The 20092-nt window shown below is 47.9% G+C and overlaps 1 protein-coding gene across 12 annotated transcripts in view; it reads left to right on the top strand.

The window, feature by feature from the left end:
* The window catches only part of RNF216 (ring finger protein 216), an 84747-nt gene extending 65070 nt beyond the window's left edge, over positions 1-19677 (top strand). For all 12 annotated transcript variants that reach the window (XM_086853947.1, XM_086853945.1, XM_086853946.1 and 9 more), the window contains 4 exons: positions 7825-7922; positions 10274-10496; positions 18256-18325; positions 18795-19677. In XM_086853947.1, the coding sequence (XP_086710073.1) occupies positions 7825-7922; positions 10274-10496; positions 18256-18325; positions 18795-19114 (711 nt within the window). In that variant the 3' untranslated portion in view covers positions 19115-19677. The remainder of the gene's footprint in view (positions 1-7824; positions 7923-10273; positions 10497-18255; positions 18326-18794) is intronic.
* The last annotated feature ends 415 nt before the right edge of the window (positions 19678-20092 follow it).

The raw sequence follows: 20092 nt of genomic DNA, 5'->3' as shown, positions 1-20092 counted from the left end.
TGGCATGTTTTATTGTTATTATTCAGATACCTGTACAAAATAATAGGTTTTATGATGCAGGAGGAAATCCAGTGCATTTCTGCACTGGAGCTCAGGTGTGAACTCTTTCACCACGTGGCACTTCTTGGTCATTTTGGCATTTTTAGAAGTTCCAGCAGGCTGCTCTAGGGCCATGGGTTCTTGTTTCTCCGCTGCCTTTGTTAAACACAGTGAATGAGCCGCAGGTGACTCATGTCACATTGGTGAAGGTGCAAGATGAAGGTTAGCAGGGCCATTTTCATACCTCTGTGGTAAATGTTGTTGCTATAAATATTACAGATACAGGGCTGACTGCCCTGTGGTTCAGTTCAGGGGTGCAAATGTGTCCTGTCTGCACAGTGCTCATGTGGGGAGCAGAAGGTAAGAAGTAACTGAAACACACAGGCATTAAAGCAGTAAATCATCTGAATTTCTGAGTTTTCAAAAAGGCCAATTATCCCTTTGCTTTCTATTTTCTCAATCCTTGCTCATTCCCCAACATTTTTTTATTTTTTGTGCAGTCTGGCCTGTTTAAAGCTAGGAACACCTTACTTTGGGGGTTTCCCCTCATTTTGGGTTTCATTTCCCAGGCAGCACAAGTTGTGCTTGCCCAGTTTGAGGGTACATTTGTACCCAGACCAAAGATGTTTACCAGCATAAGTTCACCTTCCCCCATCCCTTGCTGGTGTCATAATGATCTGGAGTGTGAAATTCTGTTGTAGGTAGAGATTGCAGTTAAAAAGGCTCTAAACTGAAAACAAGGTGTGTTAATGCTGCTAAATTACCATCAAAATTGCTATATTGCAGAGGCTCCCTAAAAAGGATTGTAGGTGTGTTACATAAACCTGGGTCTCCATGCGATTTTTGATGGAGGACAGGACATCTCTGTAGCAGAGTTCCTCTTGCTGATCTTTTTGTGTTATAATAAAATCTGGGAAACTGTAGGGGGAGAGAAAACCACAGGAAAAACAGGATAGGTCTGGAAGAGGCTCTCTCCAGGTTCTACCACCCAAAGGGTAGGGGTTTGTGTCTGGGGTGAGGTGATGGGGAATTTGTTTATCATGTGGTGGTGTAAGAGAGAAGTTTCAAAATTAACTTCAGTAATTGTTTCTCCTCTCAGTCTCACAATACATCATTAGCAGGTACCTCTGCAAATAAGATACCTTGCTTTTGTTAGCCTTTACCTTCTTGTCCTCCTTGGGTGCAACCCCTGGTGTGACCTTCCCAGGTTATCCTTTAAAAATCAAGTTGCCTGTCTTGAAATCTAAATCTGTGCCTCTCCCAAGGTCTCTATTGTTTCCACCAGCTCCACAGTCAGATTTCATCACTTAGTGTTGCAGCTACTGGAAGCAGCATCACTTTTTTTGTGAGATTGTACAGATGATTACATGGATAACCTCCTGGATCTGCTCTGCTGAGCTGAGTACGGGAATGTGCGCTGGGGGAGGGCAGGAGGGGCAGCTGCTGAGGCTTTGAACTCCTCTGCTAGTATTTAATTATTTACCTTGGCTGGGAAGGCAGTAGCTGTTATCTGCAATCAGTCCAACAGATCTCAAAGCTGTGCCTGACAGCTGCAGATGTGTTTCCAGCAGCATGTGCTGAGATTCTCTTAACTTTTTTCCTGGGAAGGAGCAATATGACCTCAGGTACAGTGATTTAGCCAACATAGTCAGTGTGAGGTCCCAGGATGTGTTTAACCTATTTAATAAAGTGGCCAAGCAGTGTTTTCCTCTGCAGATGGACTCAGGTTGGTGGGTGACCACCTCTGGGTATGTCACAGTCCACCCCACATCCAGCGTTCTCAGTGTGCTGATCTGGAGAGATGCTCTGTGTGATACCAACCTGCTCAGGGCTGGGGACTAGCTTTTGGAAGAAAACCTCCTAATTTTGGTGAGGAGAGCTTATCCTTGTGGGAAACACTTGTTCCTCAGCTCAGGGGAAGGCATCCTGGTGTGATGGTTACGTGATGCAAATATTCCAGTGCTCTTTTCTGCAGCCAACCTGTTGCCTGCACCTTTTGATGTATTTCTCATAGCCCTGGAGCTTGAGAGAAAGTAGCTTTGAAACAAACATACTTCTTTATAAGCATTCCAGAGAATGAAAAAAATAACATAGTTTTGTTCAAGTTCAAATTAAATATGACCTTTCTGTATGAAAGAGCTGTTTCTCATACTCAGGTTACCCTGAATGTGAGATCAAGGAGCAATTTCTTGTGCTAGTGCTGTTTCCATCTCTGGCCAGCCACAGGATCAGTGGTGCTGAGCAGCACTTCTCGTGTGAAGCTGCAGATATTTTTGCTTCATAGGTCTCTAACCACTTCACCCACACCAGCAGCTGTTCTGGCCTTTTAAAGTCAAACTCTGGGGACGGAAAAGCTTATTTTGGTTTGGTCTGTGTGTTTCAGAAACTTCTGAATTACAGATATGAGGTAGTTCTACTGACTTAGGCAAGAGGTGGGAGTTACCACACTTTTCTGGTTCTGGGATTCTGACACAGCCCAAACTTTCATGGGAATTAGCCTGGAAGGAAAAGGGCATTGAGTATCTCCAGAATCTTACAGATGGGGTGGGACTAAAATATGCTCAATTTAACAAGAACAGGCTAAACAGAAGACATTGGTTTGAGTCATAATGTTTTGTAATGGGTTTAATATATGGCTGTATAAAATCTTTAACCACTCTTTAAGATTGGACTCAATGGAGATGTTTTCCAGTCTTCATTGGAAGATTCTGTGCTGTGGCACTTGGTGGGTTTTGTGTATAAATGCATGTTTTCCTTAACCAGCTTTTAACTCCCAGTCACTCTTAGGTCTCTATTTTTATGCCCCAGCACATTCTTACAGCCCAGTCTAAGCTTGTGCCTTTGCTTTATTTCTCCCTGTGACCTCTCCCCTTGTAGATCAATTCATGGCTGTGCTGAGGAGAGGAAACCTCCGTTTTTTCCCAGGTTTCCCTTCCTGCTCTGTGTCCCTGCCGTGTGAGCAGCCACCGCTGAGCGGCAGCGCTGCCTGGGGAACAGCCGTGCTCCGGGGGCAGCTCCAAACCCACGGATCTCCTCCCAGCCCCTTGCTCTTTGCTCCATCACCCATCCAAGGCGTGGCTTTCCTTTCTCCAGCCTGCCAGCATTTTTGTGTTTGGGGTTGGTACCTGCTGCCCATCGTGCCCACTGTGTGCGGCTCCAGGACCAGAATATTGCCGCAGCTATTGATGCTGGAAGGAGCTTTCCCTGCAGTGGGCAGTCAGGGATCTGTGGAGTTGGGGTCTCGCCATCCTGTGCTGTCTGTTTGTACATCTCTAAAGAGGGGGTCTCCTAGACCAAAAATGGATTTTCTTGGGGTGGATTATAGCCTCTTTATCCCAGCTTAACATAAAGGAAATCCTAGAAACAGCCCTGAAGGAGTGTGTTCATGAAAGCTTATCCATGCTTAAAGGTTGTATTCATTTAGCTACTTCTGAGTCATTTTTTAGTTAAGGTCAGTGCAGCTTTATGGACAGTGAGACTCTGTGGGGAGGAAGAATCTGTGGTTCTTTGTTTTCCACTAACTCATCTGGTTGGGAATTGCAGCTCTTTAATTAAAGCAGCACAGTACAGCCTGGCCCTGAGGTGCTGTTCTGAGGCACTTGCATTCACATCTGCTTTTGGGTAAAGCTCGGCCTGTTTGGGGTCAGCCTGTGTCACTGCGTGTCCGAGAGCAGGAGGAAGCAGGGAATCAATCACTGGGGCTCTGTCCCAGGCTGCCTCAGCTCCCTGTCAGCCAACATCCCCCCGTGTGCCATCGGCAGAGACCCCTGGAGCGTGCACCTCACCCTTCCTGGGGGATTCGGGGAATCGTGGCAGCACAAGGATTTAATTACCCAGCATATGGAGAGCTGAGGGGAGCTCAGAGCCACTGCTGGGAGCAGAGGGCGGTGACGACAGCCGGGGCTGTTGTTGTTTAAGTCGAGTTTCCCCCACCCTCCCTGCGTTTTGCTCAGTCAGTAAATGGCTCCGTGTAAACTCCTACGGCACAAGGCGGCACGCGGGAATGCCGTGGGCAGTCGGGCTGGGATCTGTGCGCATCATCTGATGTTGTTGTCCATGTGGCATTTGTTTAGGTTGCAGTTGGGAAAAGTGATTTGTTACTGACTGTGGCCAAGAGAATGTGGAGACTGGCAAGGAAAAGTTGATTACATGGGATTTTTGCCTCCCCGATGAGTGGGATGGACTTTGGAGAGTTATTTTTGGTTGATGATGGAGTGGGGGGAGAAAGTCCAGGCTGTGTTTAAAACTGTAGCATCCATTGGTAGTACCAGCAGAAGTGCTGAGGAAAGTGGTAAACTCATATAAAACACTCCCTGCCACCTTCAGGAGGTGCTGGAACAACAAGGGTGTTGAAGGGTTGTGCTGCCCACACTAAAAGCAAAGCGTCCACCCTTGGCCAGGCTGGCCCTGAGCACAGAAAGCTGCACATCCAGCACTGACCCTGGGAACAAAGGATCCTCCTGAACCCAAACATGTTTGTGTTAATCCCGGCTGCTTCCTGGCGGGCAGCGAGAGGAAGCGGAGCCAGTGCCTGTAACAGATGTACAGTGAGGAGATTACAGGGTGCGATTAAACACCCTCTCCATCACATCCTCCCTCGGCCCAGCGCAGCAGAAATGGACTGTCCCAGGCTGCCTGCCAAGCTGGGGCAGATGTAACAGGCAGCAGATTCTTAATCTCCTGTCTTCATGCCTGGTTTGGAGCCATTCCCTAATTTCAAGACTTCTTCAGCACCTAAAGCATGAGCTGCCTTAGCTGTACCTGCCTGCAGGGAGGACTGGGCAGGGAGAAGGCAGGAGGACTCGTGGAATTCAGTGTCCAGAAATGATGCATTCAGCTGAAGTGCTGTTAAAGCTAAAACACAAGTTCCCCTACCTGAGTGCAGCAGGGTTTGCTAAGGGACCAAGTGCTGAAGAAGTTGGGAAGGATCTTTATTTTGGTGGTCTGAGTTGCTTTTTGGCCACTACACTTGGAGTAGATGATTTCAGGTCTGGGAAGGACTTGTTCCCTCTTTGTGGGTTTAGGTGGTGCCTTACATTGCTGTAGCCAGTCTTGATGCCAAATGCTGCTCTTCCCATGGAAATAATCTAGGTTGGTTGCAAAAAATCAGCTATTCCACTGCATGTTTAGGTTAATTAATATGATATTTGGAGAGTATCTTCCATTATCAAATGAAGAGCTGGTTCTGAAGTAAAAGAACCCTTTGTGGAAATCGTAGAGTTCAGAATTGTCATTGTGTGAGATGTGCAAAACCCTCATCAGCCAAGTGGGTTGGGTTTGACTCGTCAGAAATTAAACAAGGACCCTTTGCTTGGGCAAGGGCTGTGAGCTCAGTTGTGGTACCAGAGCAGTAGCTGTTGTCTGAACCATGGGCTTCCTCCCAAGTTCCGTGTGAAGGGGTCCAACAATGTGCCATTGTTTTGGGTAGAACAAGGGGAAAAATCCAGCAGGTTCTGCTAATGACACGTGTGTGGTGCCAGGGTCTCCCATGGAGAGGCCGTGGCTCAGTCAGAGGCAGCAGCAGGTGACACTCGGGAGTCAGGAAGCCACAGGACTGTCCCCTTCACGGGGTGCATTGGCACAGGCACAGCTGCCTGTGGGTTTGCAGCTCCTTGAGGACAACACAACTTGGGAGGGATCCCAGAAACGCGCACAGCTGCGGTGGCACCCGCTGTGCCGCAGGCACACGGGGAACCGGATACCTCCTGTCGTGTCATCCCAGGAATCTACACGGCCATGCCTCTTCCCTTTCCCCTTGCCTGCACAGAAATCCCTTCTCCTGAGTGTAGGAGACAACTGTTTGGCAAATAACAGCAGCCTGGGCTCCAGGGAGAGCATTGTTTCCAATAGCCACCAGGCTGGAGGCAGGAGCAAAAGGGAATGACTTGGGATGAGGGTCTAAGCGACACCATCTGCTTCAGAAGGGCATCGTTTGGGCAGCAGAGGAGGCTCCTGGAGTTAAGTAATTGGGAATAGCAGGCTCCTGGCTGAAAAATGTGCCAGCCCTCCTGGCAAAAAGCTGTTAAATCTCTATTGCTGGCGTGTGGAAGCAGTTCTGTGTAACAGGGCTCCAAAGGCTCTTTTTAACCCTTGGTGTACATTAAAAAAACCCAACCTAAGGCACTTTTGATCTTGGAATGGCATGTGGCCAGGTGTTGGGAATAAAGGGGAAGGTGGGTCCTCATGGAGGTATGTGAACAGCTCCGAGTCTGATCCTCCTGTGCCGCCAACAGCCAGATGTGGCCTGCCAAAAATGCACACAAAATGGTGCCTGTTTTAACAGCTTTAACAGGAAAACGCAGGGTGTGATGAATGATTCATGGGAATCAATAGAACCCGAGGCATTTACTGCCCCTTAAAACCAGTGCCTTCCTGCCAAGGGCTGCATTTGCAAGGTGAGTGGTGACAAAATCCTCTGCTGAGTTTTGGGATGCAGTCACACGCTTGGCTCCACGCTTGCTCCAGCCCTTACCCCGCTGTCTGCAAACACGTCCGGCTCACCAGCCAGGCCCAGGAGCCTTTCATTCTCCAGATGAAAGCACCAGCAGTTGGGCATCTCCCAGAGAGCACAGATACAAACAAGGCCCCACTTTGCATCCCCCCCTCCTAGGGTGGCTTCCTTGGAAGCTTTGGCCTTCATCCTGTTTGTCTGATTCACGATCAAAAGAGTGTTGCTGCCTACGTGTGTCTTGAAGCATTTTCTTCTTTCATATCTCACATTAACGTCCAATTTCTTCATTAAAATAAAATGAAAGTAATGCAGTCAAGTAACATCTATCTCTGCAGTGGTCGTATTTTGCAGATTATGAGAGCAGGGCTGGGCAAAGCTCTTTTGGGACCTTTTCTGGTGTGCAGGGGAAGAGGATGCTACATAGCCAGATGGGTTTTCCTGCCAGGGGGAAGGTTGATCTAAGAGTCCAAGCCCCAGCCATCCTGAAGATGAAACACTTGGATCATAAAACATGTATTTTTTTCAAGTCTGATCTGGAGGTTTTTTAATCTTCCTCAAATTAAAGAAAAATCTCTTGTTTGACCCAGAACAAAATTGTTTTCTTTGGCCAGCCAACTGAAAAAAATTAGCTCTGTCCCTAGCGTTGGTCCAAGCTCCCTTCCCCGTTGTTCCTCCACAGCAATCCTGCTCCATGCAACTTTACCAGTCCTGGATTAGAGCCCTGTTGCTAAGGAATTTGCAAGAACAAGAGATTTCATCCACTTGCTCTTAGTCCAGCTATTCTGGTTAAGTTTGTAAATATTTGTTCATTTTCCACCTTGGTTTTATGGATGTTTGTCCACATTCTGTGTTTTTCAGCTGTTTAATCATTTATTTTGTCAGATTTTGCAAAACAAGGTATATATATTTGCTTGTGTGCCTGGTGAAGCTGAGGTTTTGATGTAACTGCAGGGTTTCCATTAATGGTAGAATTAGAAGCCCTTTATATGAAGGTGAAGGATTTTGCTCAGGAAACAGATGAACTTGATGTCCTTTTGGCACATTTTTACCTCTGCAGTTTCCTCTGGTTTGTGACTGGTGAACCTGGTAGCTGTCCCATGAGTTTTAGGTGATTAGGATTTATGGATTAATTTTATATCTATTTTCTTGTAACTTGGAAAGATCTTTGGTTCCCATTAGCTGTGGCCTTTGGTCTCCAATGGAGGATCAACCTGGCAGCCCCACCCTCACCTGAGAACCTGCAGTTAGATGGGGGAATTTTTACAGTTCTTAAAGCTGTTAGTAGTGTGCTGAGTCTTTTATTTTCTTCCTTTAATGTTTGTTTTCCTCCCCAGGAAACATGTCGGAAGTGCCAGGGGCTGTGGAAGGAGCACATGAATCTCACCTGCGAGCAGCTGGCTGAGAAGGATGACATCAAGTACAGGACATCCATGTAAGTGAAACTCCACAAAAACAGGGGAAAACAGGGAGGTGGATGGACTGGGAATCACAGTATGTTATTCCTCAGTTTCTGCTGGCTGTCACTGCCTTCCCCAGGAAGGTGCTGGGGATGGCAGAGCTGAGGGGTCAGACAGCTCCCAGGATGGGATTTCTGTCTGTGAAAGATACTTGGCAGCAGATCCAGCTGGTAATTTGAGAACGTGGGAAAGTTGTCACCAGCCCAGCCTGCTCCTCTGGCTGGCCCAGTGTCTGCAGGCTGGCACCTGGTCCTTCTCAGAGGTGAGAAACCCCCATTAGCATTGCTGGGGGGAGAAGGGAGGTGGTATACTGAGGCAGAGGAGTGGATTGAGTCACAGCAGGTCGTTATTACCCTTTGAAAATCTGGAGTGGAGATCTGCACTGTTTGCTCAGCTGCTGCTTTGTGGGTGAGGATGTTTTTTCCTCCAGTTGCTTTTGCCTGTTTCTAACCAGTTTGTAGGAATTGTTACAAAGTGCAGTCACAATTTGAAATATGCAGATGTAAATCCTGACTGTTACCCTAAAATCTTTTGCAGTTTGATTTCTCTCTTATCTACAGTAAATGACAAAATCCTCTGTCTTTAGGAAACAAGGGAATTTTCATCCATGGAGCTAAATGTCTGTTGCAGGCAAGTGGGACCTGCCCACATTGCCCAATCCCTTCCTCTCTGATTTAGAGTCTGTCTGGCATGAGTAGAGGTTGTAAAGCTCCACCACTGGGATTTGAATGACTGTTGCTTGCTCATCCCACAGTCCCTAATTCAGAACAAAATCTTTACAGATTTGATATGACTTTTTTTTCTCTGTTGATCCTTTCCCTGTAGGAAAGAGGGGTGAGAGGGAGGAAGAACGAGTTGTCATGTCCCTAATAAGGAAAAAAATACCAGTTTCAAAACCTTCAGCAGATTGTGTCTATGGATAGATGAGTCTTAACTGCCTGATACAATAAAAACTTCCTTCTGAAGCCCTGCATAAGGAAAGGGAAGCCCAGCTGGACTTCAGGCTAAACTTCCTGCCTTGCTCAAAGTTTCCAAAAAAAAAAATCTGCATTGCCAGCATCCTGTTGAGTGGCGGAGGGAAGAGCAGCTGCAGCTCCACAGAAAGTCACTCTCAAGTTGGGGTTTTTGTGTCTATTCTTAGCACATCTCCACATGCCTGTGTGCAGGTTGTGCTGGGTATAAATGTGTGGGAACCTTGGGTGTCTGCAAGGCTGGGAAGTTCCCACTTCACCATTCCCTGCTCCTCTGGTTGTGCTGATGAAGCAGTTTGTGGGGCTGTGCTGTAGCCTGGTTCGCTGCTGTAGTCCTCAAAAACACCTCTCTGCCATCTCCCAAACATTTGTTAACTTTGCAGATGCACTGAAGCAGCTGGGTGGAGATCCCTGGCTAAGGATGGTCCTTCCTCAGTGTCAGAAGAATTGTGCTTCCCTCCATGAAAACACACTGCCTTTGCTCTGCTGTCATCAAATTTCACTTCTAGATTGTGAATTGAAGTGTAACGTGATCTCCAGCGGTCAGAAAATTGGCCCTCAGAATGATAATTTATATTCTTAAGTCTTTTAATTAAATGACCCAGCCTTTCTTACTTTCTGTGCCAAAACATCTTGCTGTGAGCTGAGTCTGTGCTGGAGCGGGTGTCGCTGCCAGGGTGTCCCTTGGGAACAAGGACTGAGCTTTGTCCTGGATTCCCACTTGTGCTCTGGTAGATGAAAACCCATCTCTTAAACTTTAAGCAATAACCCCTGCAAAATTTACGTAGGGAATCTCAGAGAAAAGATAACGCCTCTGTAGGGAAATGTGATTATTTTTTAGTTACTGATTTAAATTTAACAAACACTAAGTAAATCTGGGGCATAGCAGCCAGGCTTGGAAAAGAAATATGTGGTCGTGGCAACTTGGTAGCCAGAGCAACAGCCAAACATAAAAGCTGGAGGTGACAGCCAAATGTTTGCTTTTCTTGAACTTTATCTCCTTGGCTGTATTTTCCTTCAGCCAACTCAAGCATCTATGTGCCCTTTGGCCCTTGAACTTGCATCTCAAATTCCTCCCAAGCCAAAGCCTGGTGCTTTGGCTCTCATGGAAACCAGGATCAGGGCTGCAGCATGCAGCCAGTGATTGACTTTTTTTAGTTTATTTTGTTCTTGAGTTGTCGTGGGCTGGCTCCAAGTGGAGCTGAGCCCAGACCTGCTTGGAACAGCGGTGAACTTGGGGACAGAATCAGAGGGAAGAGGAGGGGGTTAAAGCCCTGCTGGGGTAGTGTAACAGTAATTTTATCACAGGCTGGTGAGTGCAAACACCTCTTTGCTAATTCTCCCTCATCTTGCAGAGAGGAGAAGATGACAGCTGCCCGGATTAGGAAATGCCACAAGTGTGGGACGGGCCTGATTAAGTCGGAGGGCTGTAACCGCATGTCGTGCCGCTGCGGCGCCCAGATGTGCTACCTCTGCCGGGCTGCCATCAACGGCTATGACCACTTCTGCCAGCACCCCCGCTCTCCTGGGGCACCCTGCCAGGACTGTGCCAAGTGCTCCCTCTGGACAGACCCCACAGTAAGTAAAGAAGGATTTCTGTGAATGATTCTCACTCTGGTTTCAATCACGGTTCACACCGGCACATTGCAATACACACATTCCCCTGGGGGAAAATGCTTTTAGCCAGCACAACTTTTACCTTTCCCAAGGCAGCTAAAAAACCCACACTGGGATTCTGCAACAGCACAGAGTCACATCTGACCACAGCTTGGAAGGAGCTGGTGTTGCTTCAGGGAGAATCAGCTCCTGTCAGATGAGGGCTTTGGCTGGAAGTGCTCTGAGTGCTGTTCTGGAGAGCGAGGCTTATGGAAGGAGCTGGTGGGGGGAGCAAGTGCTGGCACCAGGCACAGTAGCCAGCATTGGGATTATTGGGACTCATTCCTACTTTTGCAGCTGAGATGGTGTTGGCATGGCTTGGCATCTGGAGGCAAGGGGAATTGCGGTTTTGGTGCCCAGATGCTGGCTGTGAATCCTGTCACAGAGATGGACCCATCAGAAAACTGCCTGCAAGCCCAGAGTTGTAGTTGGGCCCGTTCTTAGGGTTGTTGTCAACAGCTGCAGAGGGAGAGCTGAAGCGTGGAGTGAGCTGTGAGAGAAGCTGTAGTAATTTAATACAGCTCGTATCTGTGACAGGCTTGGGAAAACTTGCTGCAGCAAGTAAGTCTCTGTAAATAGAGGTCTTCAATACTGTAAATCCAGGAGTGTTGGAAAAAGCAAGGAGTTGAATTTCCTGATTTTAGCAAAGCTGTAGAGCAACATGAATGTGGATCTCCTTTCCAGGGCTTGCCTGAATTTCGTTTTTCCTAGTGGTTCTTTGTCTTGGGTCTCTGCAGCTTTCCAGGCTGTTCCCAGCCCCCCTGTCTGCAGGGAATGTGAACAACCCTGCATCTGCACAGAGCCAGGGAAAACCTACTCTAAATCTCCCCTTTCTACCTCCAGGCTCTTGGGGATCTCCCAGCAATGTCACAACCAGCATAAACTTCCAAGTCTTCTGCTTGCCTGCTTTTATTCCCTGAATTATCCAATGTGAGCTGTTAAACTACACACAGACACCTCCTTGCAGGCACCCCTGTAGCGTTTCTGACACCTGGTTCTGAGTTTCTTGGATTCCTGTCCCACTCCTCCTCCTTTTCCAGCAGGATGCGATTCAGGGCTCGGCAGCGCTGGCATCCATCGTTCCTGTCAGGCTGCTGATTGTGCTGGGGGGTGGCATTTGTTCAGAGCCAGAGAAAACATGAGGCCTCTCAAAAAAGCTCGTACTGTACTTTCAAATAAATAAATAAATAAGCAGCACAAAGAGGCCACTGTCACCAGGCCCTTTCCACCTCTCTAATTAACCAATGTTGTGGCAAAGAAAAATTTCCCACTGTCAGCACAGAGCCAGCACTGCCTGCTCTTTTATTATTTGATTATTTTTTGGATGATGGAGTGCTGGTGGCCTGGGGAGGTGAAGTTGGGTGACTGTCCTTGCTGCAGTGCAAAGAGTAACACAAAACTCAGCTGTTGGCTTGAAGCTGTGATGATGGTGGGTACCTGTGTGCACGGTCCTCCCTCATAAGGGGCTTAGGGACACCAACCCAACCCCTCCAGGGTGATCTGTGCTCTCATATGGGATGTGGAAACAGGAGTTAGCCTGGTAGATGTAAAGATGGAAACAGAATTTGAGTCTTGACAAGGAGATTTGAAAGAGCAAGAAACCATTGCATCAGTAGTGTTCTGTCCTTTGCCAGGGATAATGTCCATCCAAGGCATGACCTTTGAAGGATCTGGTTGGAGTCTAAATCCCTATTATTTACAGCAAAATTCAGGTTTCTTAAAAATAGGGAACCTTTGTTCTTTTCCAAATGTTTAATGTTTTCCCAGTCTGAAACAATTCCTCTGAAAGTATAAGTAAACCTATTCATTAGCATGGGTTAAAAACAAATTAAAGACAGTCCTCTAGGAATGGCAGCATCTGTTAGTCTTTGTCTCAAATGATCTTGAGAGAGTAAAGCAGAGGCTTCAAGATTTCCCATAATTAAAGGTTAGTTAAAATCTTGTCCCTAAGCTGTAATCAGGCTGGAGTCCGATTTAAAAGTATCGGTGCAATATTTGCTGGCTCCGAGACAAGCTGCAGTCATGCTGTGATGAGCAGCTTCAGGGGGCAGGCAGGAATTGTTAAATCCCTGCATTCCTTCTGGAGCTAATTGATGCCCTGCACCCCTGCAGGAGGTGCCAGGAGCCCTTCCCAGGAAACTGCTTGGCCAAAAGTCCTGGTGTCCCCCAGTCCATGCAGGCAGGAGAGGCTGATGCAACGATACCAGAGACAAAGCTCAGGAGGGAGCAGTGGGAATAAAGCTGTTAGAAAGCATCCAGAGGTGGAGGGCCTTGAGGGGAAGCTGTCTGATGAGTGGCTGAGGTTATTTGGTTTGTTCAGCTGGAGGAGACTGAGGGGCTTATCAGGGGCTGCAGCTCCTCCTGAGGAACGGCACATGGGCAGCAGCTCCAGTCTCTGCTCCCTATGAGCAGGAACAGGACCCAGGCAATGGTCAGAGAGGTTTAGGCTGGATATCAGGAAAAGGTTCTTCCCCCAGAGGGTGCTGGGGCACTGCCCAGGCTCCCCAGGGAATGGTCACAGCCCCATGGCTGCCAGAGCTCCAGGAGTGTTTGGACAACACCAGGCACAGGGTGGGGTTGTTGGGTGTCCTGTGCAGAGCCAGAGGTTGGACTTGATGATCCTAATGGATCCCTCCCAACTCAGGACACTTTATGGTTCTATGAAATGGCTCTGGGTTGCAGGGGCTGTGTTTGCCCTGATTTTTAAATATCTGTAGCAAACCTAAGGCTGCTTGTGTGCGTTTCATCCAGTTTTTACAAATCCTGGGGTGCAATGTGATGAATGCATTCTGGCTGTTTCGGTAAATGAGGTTCTGCTCTCAAATGCATTATTTTGAATTTAATACTCAACTTTGGGCTATCAGTAATATTGTGCAGAGGCTTTTTTTTTCCCTTTAAAGTTTTAAGATGTTTTCAGTAAACTCTTAAAACCCTCCCAAAGGCCCATCGTTAAAGTTCAAAGCAGAAGACTAATAATCATGAGGTGTTTGCAATTATCCTTCCTTCTGGTATTATAAAAAGATGATGTTGAGAGAAGACTGTGTAAAACTTCAAATGCATCAAGGAAATGCATAAAGTGCACAGTGCTGCCTTTAGGATTTGGAAACGGGGTGGGAGGGAAGCTCCCCTAAATTTAGGATACGGGGCTTGTGGTGGGTTTGGGGATTTTTTAACTGCTATAAAACGCCTCAATCACAAGCACATGGTTTAATGCAGGGAATTCACAGAAAGCAATCGATGTGGAATGCCTGTTGCAAAAATAACTCTGCATTTCTCCAACGCTTCGTCCCCATGCCGGCCCCCCTTTTCCTGCAGCACTGCGGATGCCCTGTTCCAGTTACAACACAGCCTGCTTTTATCCCTGCTTCCTGCTGCATGGAGGAGCACGGAACAGCCCATGCCTGTTCTTGCTCAGGCTCTCCGCAGCTGATCTGGGAATGATTTGAATCAAAACCCCTTAGTCCTTTGGAAGCCTCCGTCGTCAAAAATCATTTCAAGTTTATTAGGAACGGCTGCGGCCACACGTACGTGGAGAAAAGAAAGCAGTAAAGAGGCAGAAAAGGGGAGGCAGCGGTGCTGAAGCACTTTCTAAAGTAGGGGAGGGGTTGCAGAGCCCAGAAATAGGCACCAGGACTCTTGTTTTCCCTCTTTTCAGGAGGTGGCAGCCACTTCCCGGTGACACTTAATAATTAAAGATAACGAGAAGCGCAGGAGATAAAAACAGAGCTTTCAAAAGCTCCCTGGATGGCACTTTTGTTCTGGGCAGAGGAGGTTTTATTTGGGGGGAGGTTGTCTCTGTGTGACTTGCAGAGCTTTTATCTCCTTTGCTGCTGTATTTTCTCATTCCCAAGGGCAGTTTGTTTCTCCAGCAGCTCTTTCTGCTTGTGGCAGGCCCCGTGTGGATGCTGGGTGAGGCTCCTCTGCAGCAGCATTGTTGGAACAGGCCTCCCTGCCATGAAAAGGTGCCTCTCTTAGCAACCCAGCCCCGCTCCTCGGCTAATCCATCCACACACCGAGCCATCCGTTCTGCTGTGATTGGCTCCGTGCTCACCGCATTCCCTGGATTCAATGGGAGAGGGCTGAAAGGAAAAGCCTCCTCCATGCAGTGAGCCTTTCCCAGCTGGGGGATGGCAAGGGCAGGCTCCCACACTGGCCAGGGATGAGCATTTGTTTGCCTTGGCTACAGGATGGGATGCACAGGGCATCCCACTGCTGGCTCTGGGGCAAAGCTTGCTCCTGTTTTGTCACTTGGAAACACAGCTGCTGCTAATGACCACGTCTGCTTTCTGCAGATAAAAAGGGTGAATGCATCTCAGAGATCCTTTGCATTTTCCTCTTGGCCACCTCCCTTCTCCCGTGATGCAGCAGAGTGTGGGGAAGGGCCACGTTGTAGCATTGCCCTGCATTTCTTCCCTGGGAGAAAAGCCAAGTTACATCTTTGCTCAAAAAAAACTGCCCAGTGCTGAGACCCCCCCCAGGGTTGGGAGGCTGCTTTTTCTTTTTTCTTCTTTATTTCCACTTTTTTTTTTTTTGTCTTGCTGTAGGCAAGGCAGCTGACAGGAAGATGACTGTTAACTTGACAAGATAAATGCCTTCCATCCACAGAGCCTGTGAACAGGCCATTAAAATTATAATCTAATCCTTTATTAAGGGACTTGAACCCGCTCAGGGAAACGGACACAAGAAGCTTTTGAAATCCTTCTGCAGCCTCTACCCCATGTGATGTTAAAAGGTTTCTCACCACAAAACCAGCCATAAGTGTGCTAATGAAATCTTAATTTTCGGTGTGGGTGCTTTACCCCTCGATGAATCTGTCATCTTTCTAATTACTGTGGTATTAAAAAACAGCCTTTGCTTCCAAAGAATTAGAAGTGTTTTGCAAGATTCACTGAAATAGCACCAGAACTTGTTTGTTGTGTTTTTTTTTAAAAAAAAATTCTGACCTGCACAATATGTATTAGGCAGAACTTGTGGCATCAGCTTTCTTTCAGAACATCCTAAAATTATCTTGCTGTTTACATATCATCAATTCTTTTGTTCCATCTGGGATGTGGATCTTTCCTAAATACTGCAGGTATTGAACGGTGCTGTGTATTCATCACTTGCCAAATTTAATGTCAGCCTCTTAGGTAGGAAGGTGCTTGTTGTGCAGTGTATTTTTTTATTCTTTTGATATTAATGGATAGCAGTCTTTCAGAAATACTGGCAAAAAAAAATTCCAAGGTGAATCTTGGTATGTGGGATTAAGTGTAAGCACTTCTTAACCTTCCAATGGGAAAATACACTTTTATCAGCAGAGAAGCAACAGGGCTGATAAGTTCTGTTCTTGGAGATGTGTTTTGTTGTGGCTGTGCTGTGATTTGTGGTTTCAGAACTAGTCAGGAACTTGTCATCCTGATCCAGGTCTGTTCCTGGAAGGATTTTGCATCCAGGGTGTGCTGTGAGCTGTGCCCCTCTGGAAACCCCCGAGGGGATGGAGCTGAGTGGGGTCTGTGGCTGCTGCACTTTGGGGGGGTGTGTTTTATGTTGTCCTAGGGAGCTCTGGGGGTCACTTTGGAGCTCTGGCAGATGGGGTTTGCTGTTCCCTGTTTCCCCCGGCGCTCTGGGAGCCGCAGTAATCGAATCCAGCATCACCTTGGGCGAGTACAGCTGGCTCCAGCCCCGGGGCAGATGGATGTGTCCAGCCCCATTAGAGGGAGGTCAGCTGCAGTTTAAACTGGGAGCAGCCCTGGCTGCAGAAGGGTCTGGTAAATCTGTCTTTGATGTGTTCAGTTTTGTGCAGGACTGAGCAGAGCTGCAGTGTCAGGGGTGGTGACAGGAAGGGGATGTCCCTGGGAAGCACCACTTCAGGATTAATCGTAGATTTTTGTTGGAAAGGACTTTAAAACTTACCTTGTTTCACCTCCTGCCATGGACAGGGACACCTTCCATAATCCCAGGTTGCTCCAAGCCCTGTCCAACCTGGCTTTGGACACTTCCAGGGACAAGGCAGCCACAGCTGCTCTGGGCACCCTGTGCTGGGGCCTGCCCACCCTCACAGGGAAGAGTTTACTCTGTAATCACAGACTTAGACTAAAGTAAAAGCATTTTGTTAAGTTAAAGGGCACATTTCTAGGCCTTAAGGGTGAGATTTATCCTTTGTGCAAGGAAGGAAGATACTGAGTGATCTTGCTCAGCTGAGCAAAAAATACATTTCTTGTCACGTAAAACTTCAGGTGCCTCTTCTCCAGTAAGTGGCAATAAAATGGGAGTGGTGGCTGTGTCCATTTTCCAACAGCATTGCAAAACATAGTCTGAGAAGGAAAAAAAAATATATAGTCTTAAAGCTTGAAACTAAGCTTTGAGAGTGCTGCTGGGGCAGCAAAAGAGCAGGGGATGTTTGGTTGCCTGTGGAGCATGCCCAGGTCGTTTTCCAGCCAAGAAAAAAAATACTTGGGGGGTAGTTAGACATTCCATATGGGCTCAGAAGAGCCATTCTTCAGCAGCTTTTATGGAGATAGATAGGCTGTAATTAACATCCCATGTAAGCAGCCTGCTTGGGAAAGAAAAAATAAAAAGATGTCCTGGAAAGTCTTAATTTTAACCATTGAATCACAGAATAATAAAAGGGAGGGAAGTATTGAGTTTTTGGCTTTCTGCACATTAAGATAATGTCAGTCTCCCAGGGAAACCTTATCTGGTGGTGGAGGAGGGGACTTCTCCACAGGCTTCCCAGTCTGCACATGTGCAGGACTGTCAGCTGGGGACTGGGAAGCTTAAAATCATTTCAGTGTAGCTGCATGCACGAAGCATATTTTGGATTTAGTTCCAGAGCACTCTTCAAAATAAGGGATATTTTTCCACGTTAAGAGTGTTCAGGAAGAAATTTATGTGTTTTGGCAGTACTGAAATTAGGGTGACTAAAACAAGCAGAGTCTTGTGCTTTGTGGACTACTTGGGGCTCAGGGTTCCAAACACTGTCCTGGAGGTTTGGCTGCTCTCCCTGAAATCTCCAGGTTTGGTTTCATCCCCACAGACATGCAGAAACTTACCTGAGGCTTCATTGCATGGTTGGATCTCACTGATGCTCCTTTAAGAGAACTGAAGGTGAGGAGAATCAGAAGGACAATTTCAGTTTCTGGCTTGTCCTTATGTTCTCAGTGAGCAGCAGCCCAGAATATTCCTTTATAACCTCTAGACAGACATTAAAGAAACATATTTCGATTTATGCCCTTCTCAGAGTTACAGATAAGATCTAAATGGCACCATTTAGCTACTAGAGCCAGGATTTAAGTTGTGTTAATTCCAGCTGTTGGGCCAAAAACTCTACAAGTGCTAGGATAATGTAAATATTTAATAGACTATTGCCATTAAAAAGATTAACAGCTCTTCAGAGGGGTGGAGCTGGGTCGCAGTTCTCTGGTTTCCATCAAGTCAATGAATTTTAGTGCTGATCTCCCTGGAAAGCTGATCTTGGTCATACTCCATAGAGTGCAGGTTATTTGTGCTGCTGCAGTTTCCTCATCACAGCTTTGCTTTTGGGTAAATCTAGGCCAGCCGCAAACGAGGACAATTCAGCCAAATTAGGCTCTTTTGGTTTTTCCCCATGAAAATGTGCTGAAAAGAAAAGCAGCACTGAGAGAATAGAAAGCTGCTGCAGCAGAAATTATCCCACAGCTTCTCAGTATTCCTTGATTTCTAGGAAGATGATGAGAAGATAATTCATGAGATTCAGAAGGAGGCTGAAGAGGAGCAAAGGAAGAAGAATGGGGGTAAGTCATCGTTGGGATCAGACTGAGGATGGATGATGGGGCAGCACAGGGTTCCCAGCTACTGATGGGTCTCTGGACCTTCACTGGATTCTGTTCCTCCTGGGAACTGGTCTGTTTTTAAAGTGCAGACTTTTGCTGGGATTGTGAGCAAGCACAAGATTTGTGTCCATCTCTCATGTGGCACCGGTGTTGTGGATGTCTCTGCTTGGCAGAGGGGCAGCAAAACCTCTGAGCTGTGTCGTGAGGGGAACAGGGGCTGCCCCACATCCCACAGAAGGAAATGTTCCCCCTCTGTGGGGTGGTGTTGGTGAAAGGAGCCAGGCTGGGGAGCTCATGGAGCAAGGGGCCAGCAGTGATGCTGTGGAAAGTGCTTGGAATGGGGAATGCCGATGGCAAATGTCAGCCCGTGGACTGAGCTCGGGGAGCTTTGTCTGTGGGGTGACGGCGCTTTGCTCTCCTCCCCGTGCAGAGAACAGCTTCAAACGCATCGGCCCTCCCGTGGAGAAGCCCGTGGAGAAAATCCAGAGAATCGAAGTCATCCCCAGGCCGGTTCCTCAGAACTTCCACCAGCCCCGGATGCCCCCGTACCCCTTCGTGCACCCCCCGTTCCCTCTGCCCCCCGTGCGCCCCATGTACAACAACATCCCCCTCAACATCGGCCCCATCCCCGCTCCCTACGTGCCCCCCCTGCCCAACATGAGGGTGAACTTTGACTTTCCCCAGATCAATGTGCAGCTGGAGCACAACCTGCCTATGCACTTTGGCCCTCAGCCCCGGCACCGGTTCTGACCTGCCCCCACCTCCAGCACTTGGCAGAGTCACTTGGCAAAAGCCACCCCAGAACGTCACCCCCTCCCCACTCCAGCCCCTCTGGGGTTTAGCCAGCAGCCAAGGGACTCCGTGTCCCTGCACTGCACCCTCTCTAGGGCTTCTCCAAACCTTTGCAATCCAGCATTTCAACCTGTGCTGCAACAGGGTTTGGTGCTACATTCTCAGGGGGCAGAATTCCCCCCCTGAGCTGGGCATCCAGATGTTTTGTTTTGACAAAGCCAGTTCAGGCAGCTGTTGGGAGGAAAAGTGAGACTTTGTGGAACACAGGGATACAGCCATTCCTTGGGGAATTTCCAAAAATCCTGCCTTCCTGCTGGCCAGAGCAGCAAAGTGAGTCTTGAGGGAAGGGAGGAGACACTTGGCATCCAAGGAAGCGTGAGACCTTCAGGAGTGAGGTAACAGGAGGCAGCTGCCCCAGCCTCTCCTGCCTGTGCTGAGGCTCAGGGCTGGGGTTCCTGTGTTCCCCAGCATCCCTCCATCTTGCTGGCACCTCCCAGCAGAAATAAATTGTTCAAAAGCAAGACAATGTAGCATTTTTTGTGTTCCTCACTCTCCAAGTAGAGCGAGGGGTTGCAGCAGCCTTGCCATTGCTGAGGTCCTGGTAGGAAGCCCAGAGTCATATTCTGTTTGGGGGTGTTAGGAAGTGGCAGGAGATTTGGGCACCCAAGTTTTTGGCTGGACTGACCTTGCCCCCTTTGAGGGGGGGCAATTTTTTTCCCCCAAAGGTGTGTGCCCCTCAGCTTCTGAAACGTGGCCTTTGCTTTGCTGTTCTCTAGCATCCCAAACCTCCCCCAGCTTCTGGCAGCAGTGCACAGGCAGCTGCTGGAACCACCTGGAGCCAAAGCTGTGCCCTTTATTGCAAAAACTGCCTGGGAAACACCCAGATAGATGTGTAGGCAGTGATGTGTCCTGGGGTAGGAAAATTGGGAATTTTCC

Source organism: Cyanistes caeruleus, chromosome 17 (genome assembly GCF_971803275.1).
Source record: "Cyanistes caeruleus chromosome 17, bCyaCae1.hap1.1, whole genome shotgun sequence".
Classification (NCBI taxonomy): Eukaryota; Metazoa; Chordata; class Aves; order Passeriformes; family Paridae; genus Cyanistes; species Cyanistes caeruleus.
Note: the sequence above shows the minus strand (reverse complement) of the source record. Positions and strands in the feature narration are given on the sequence as shown.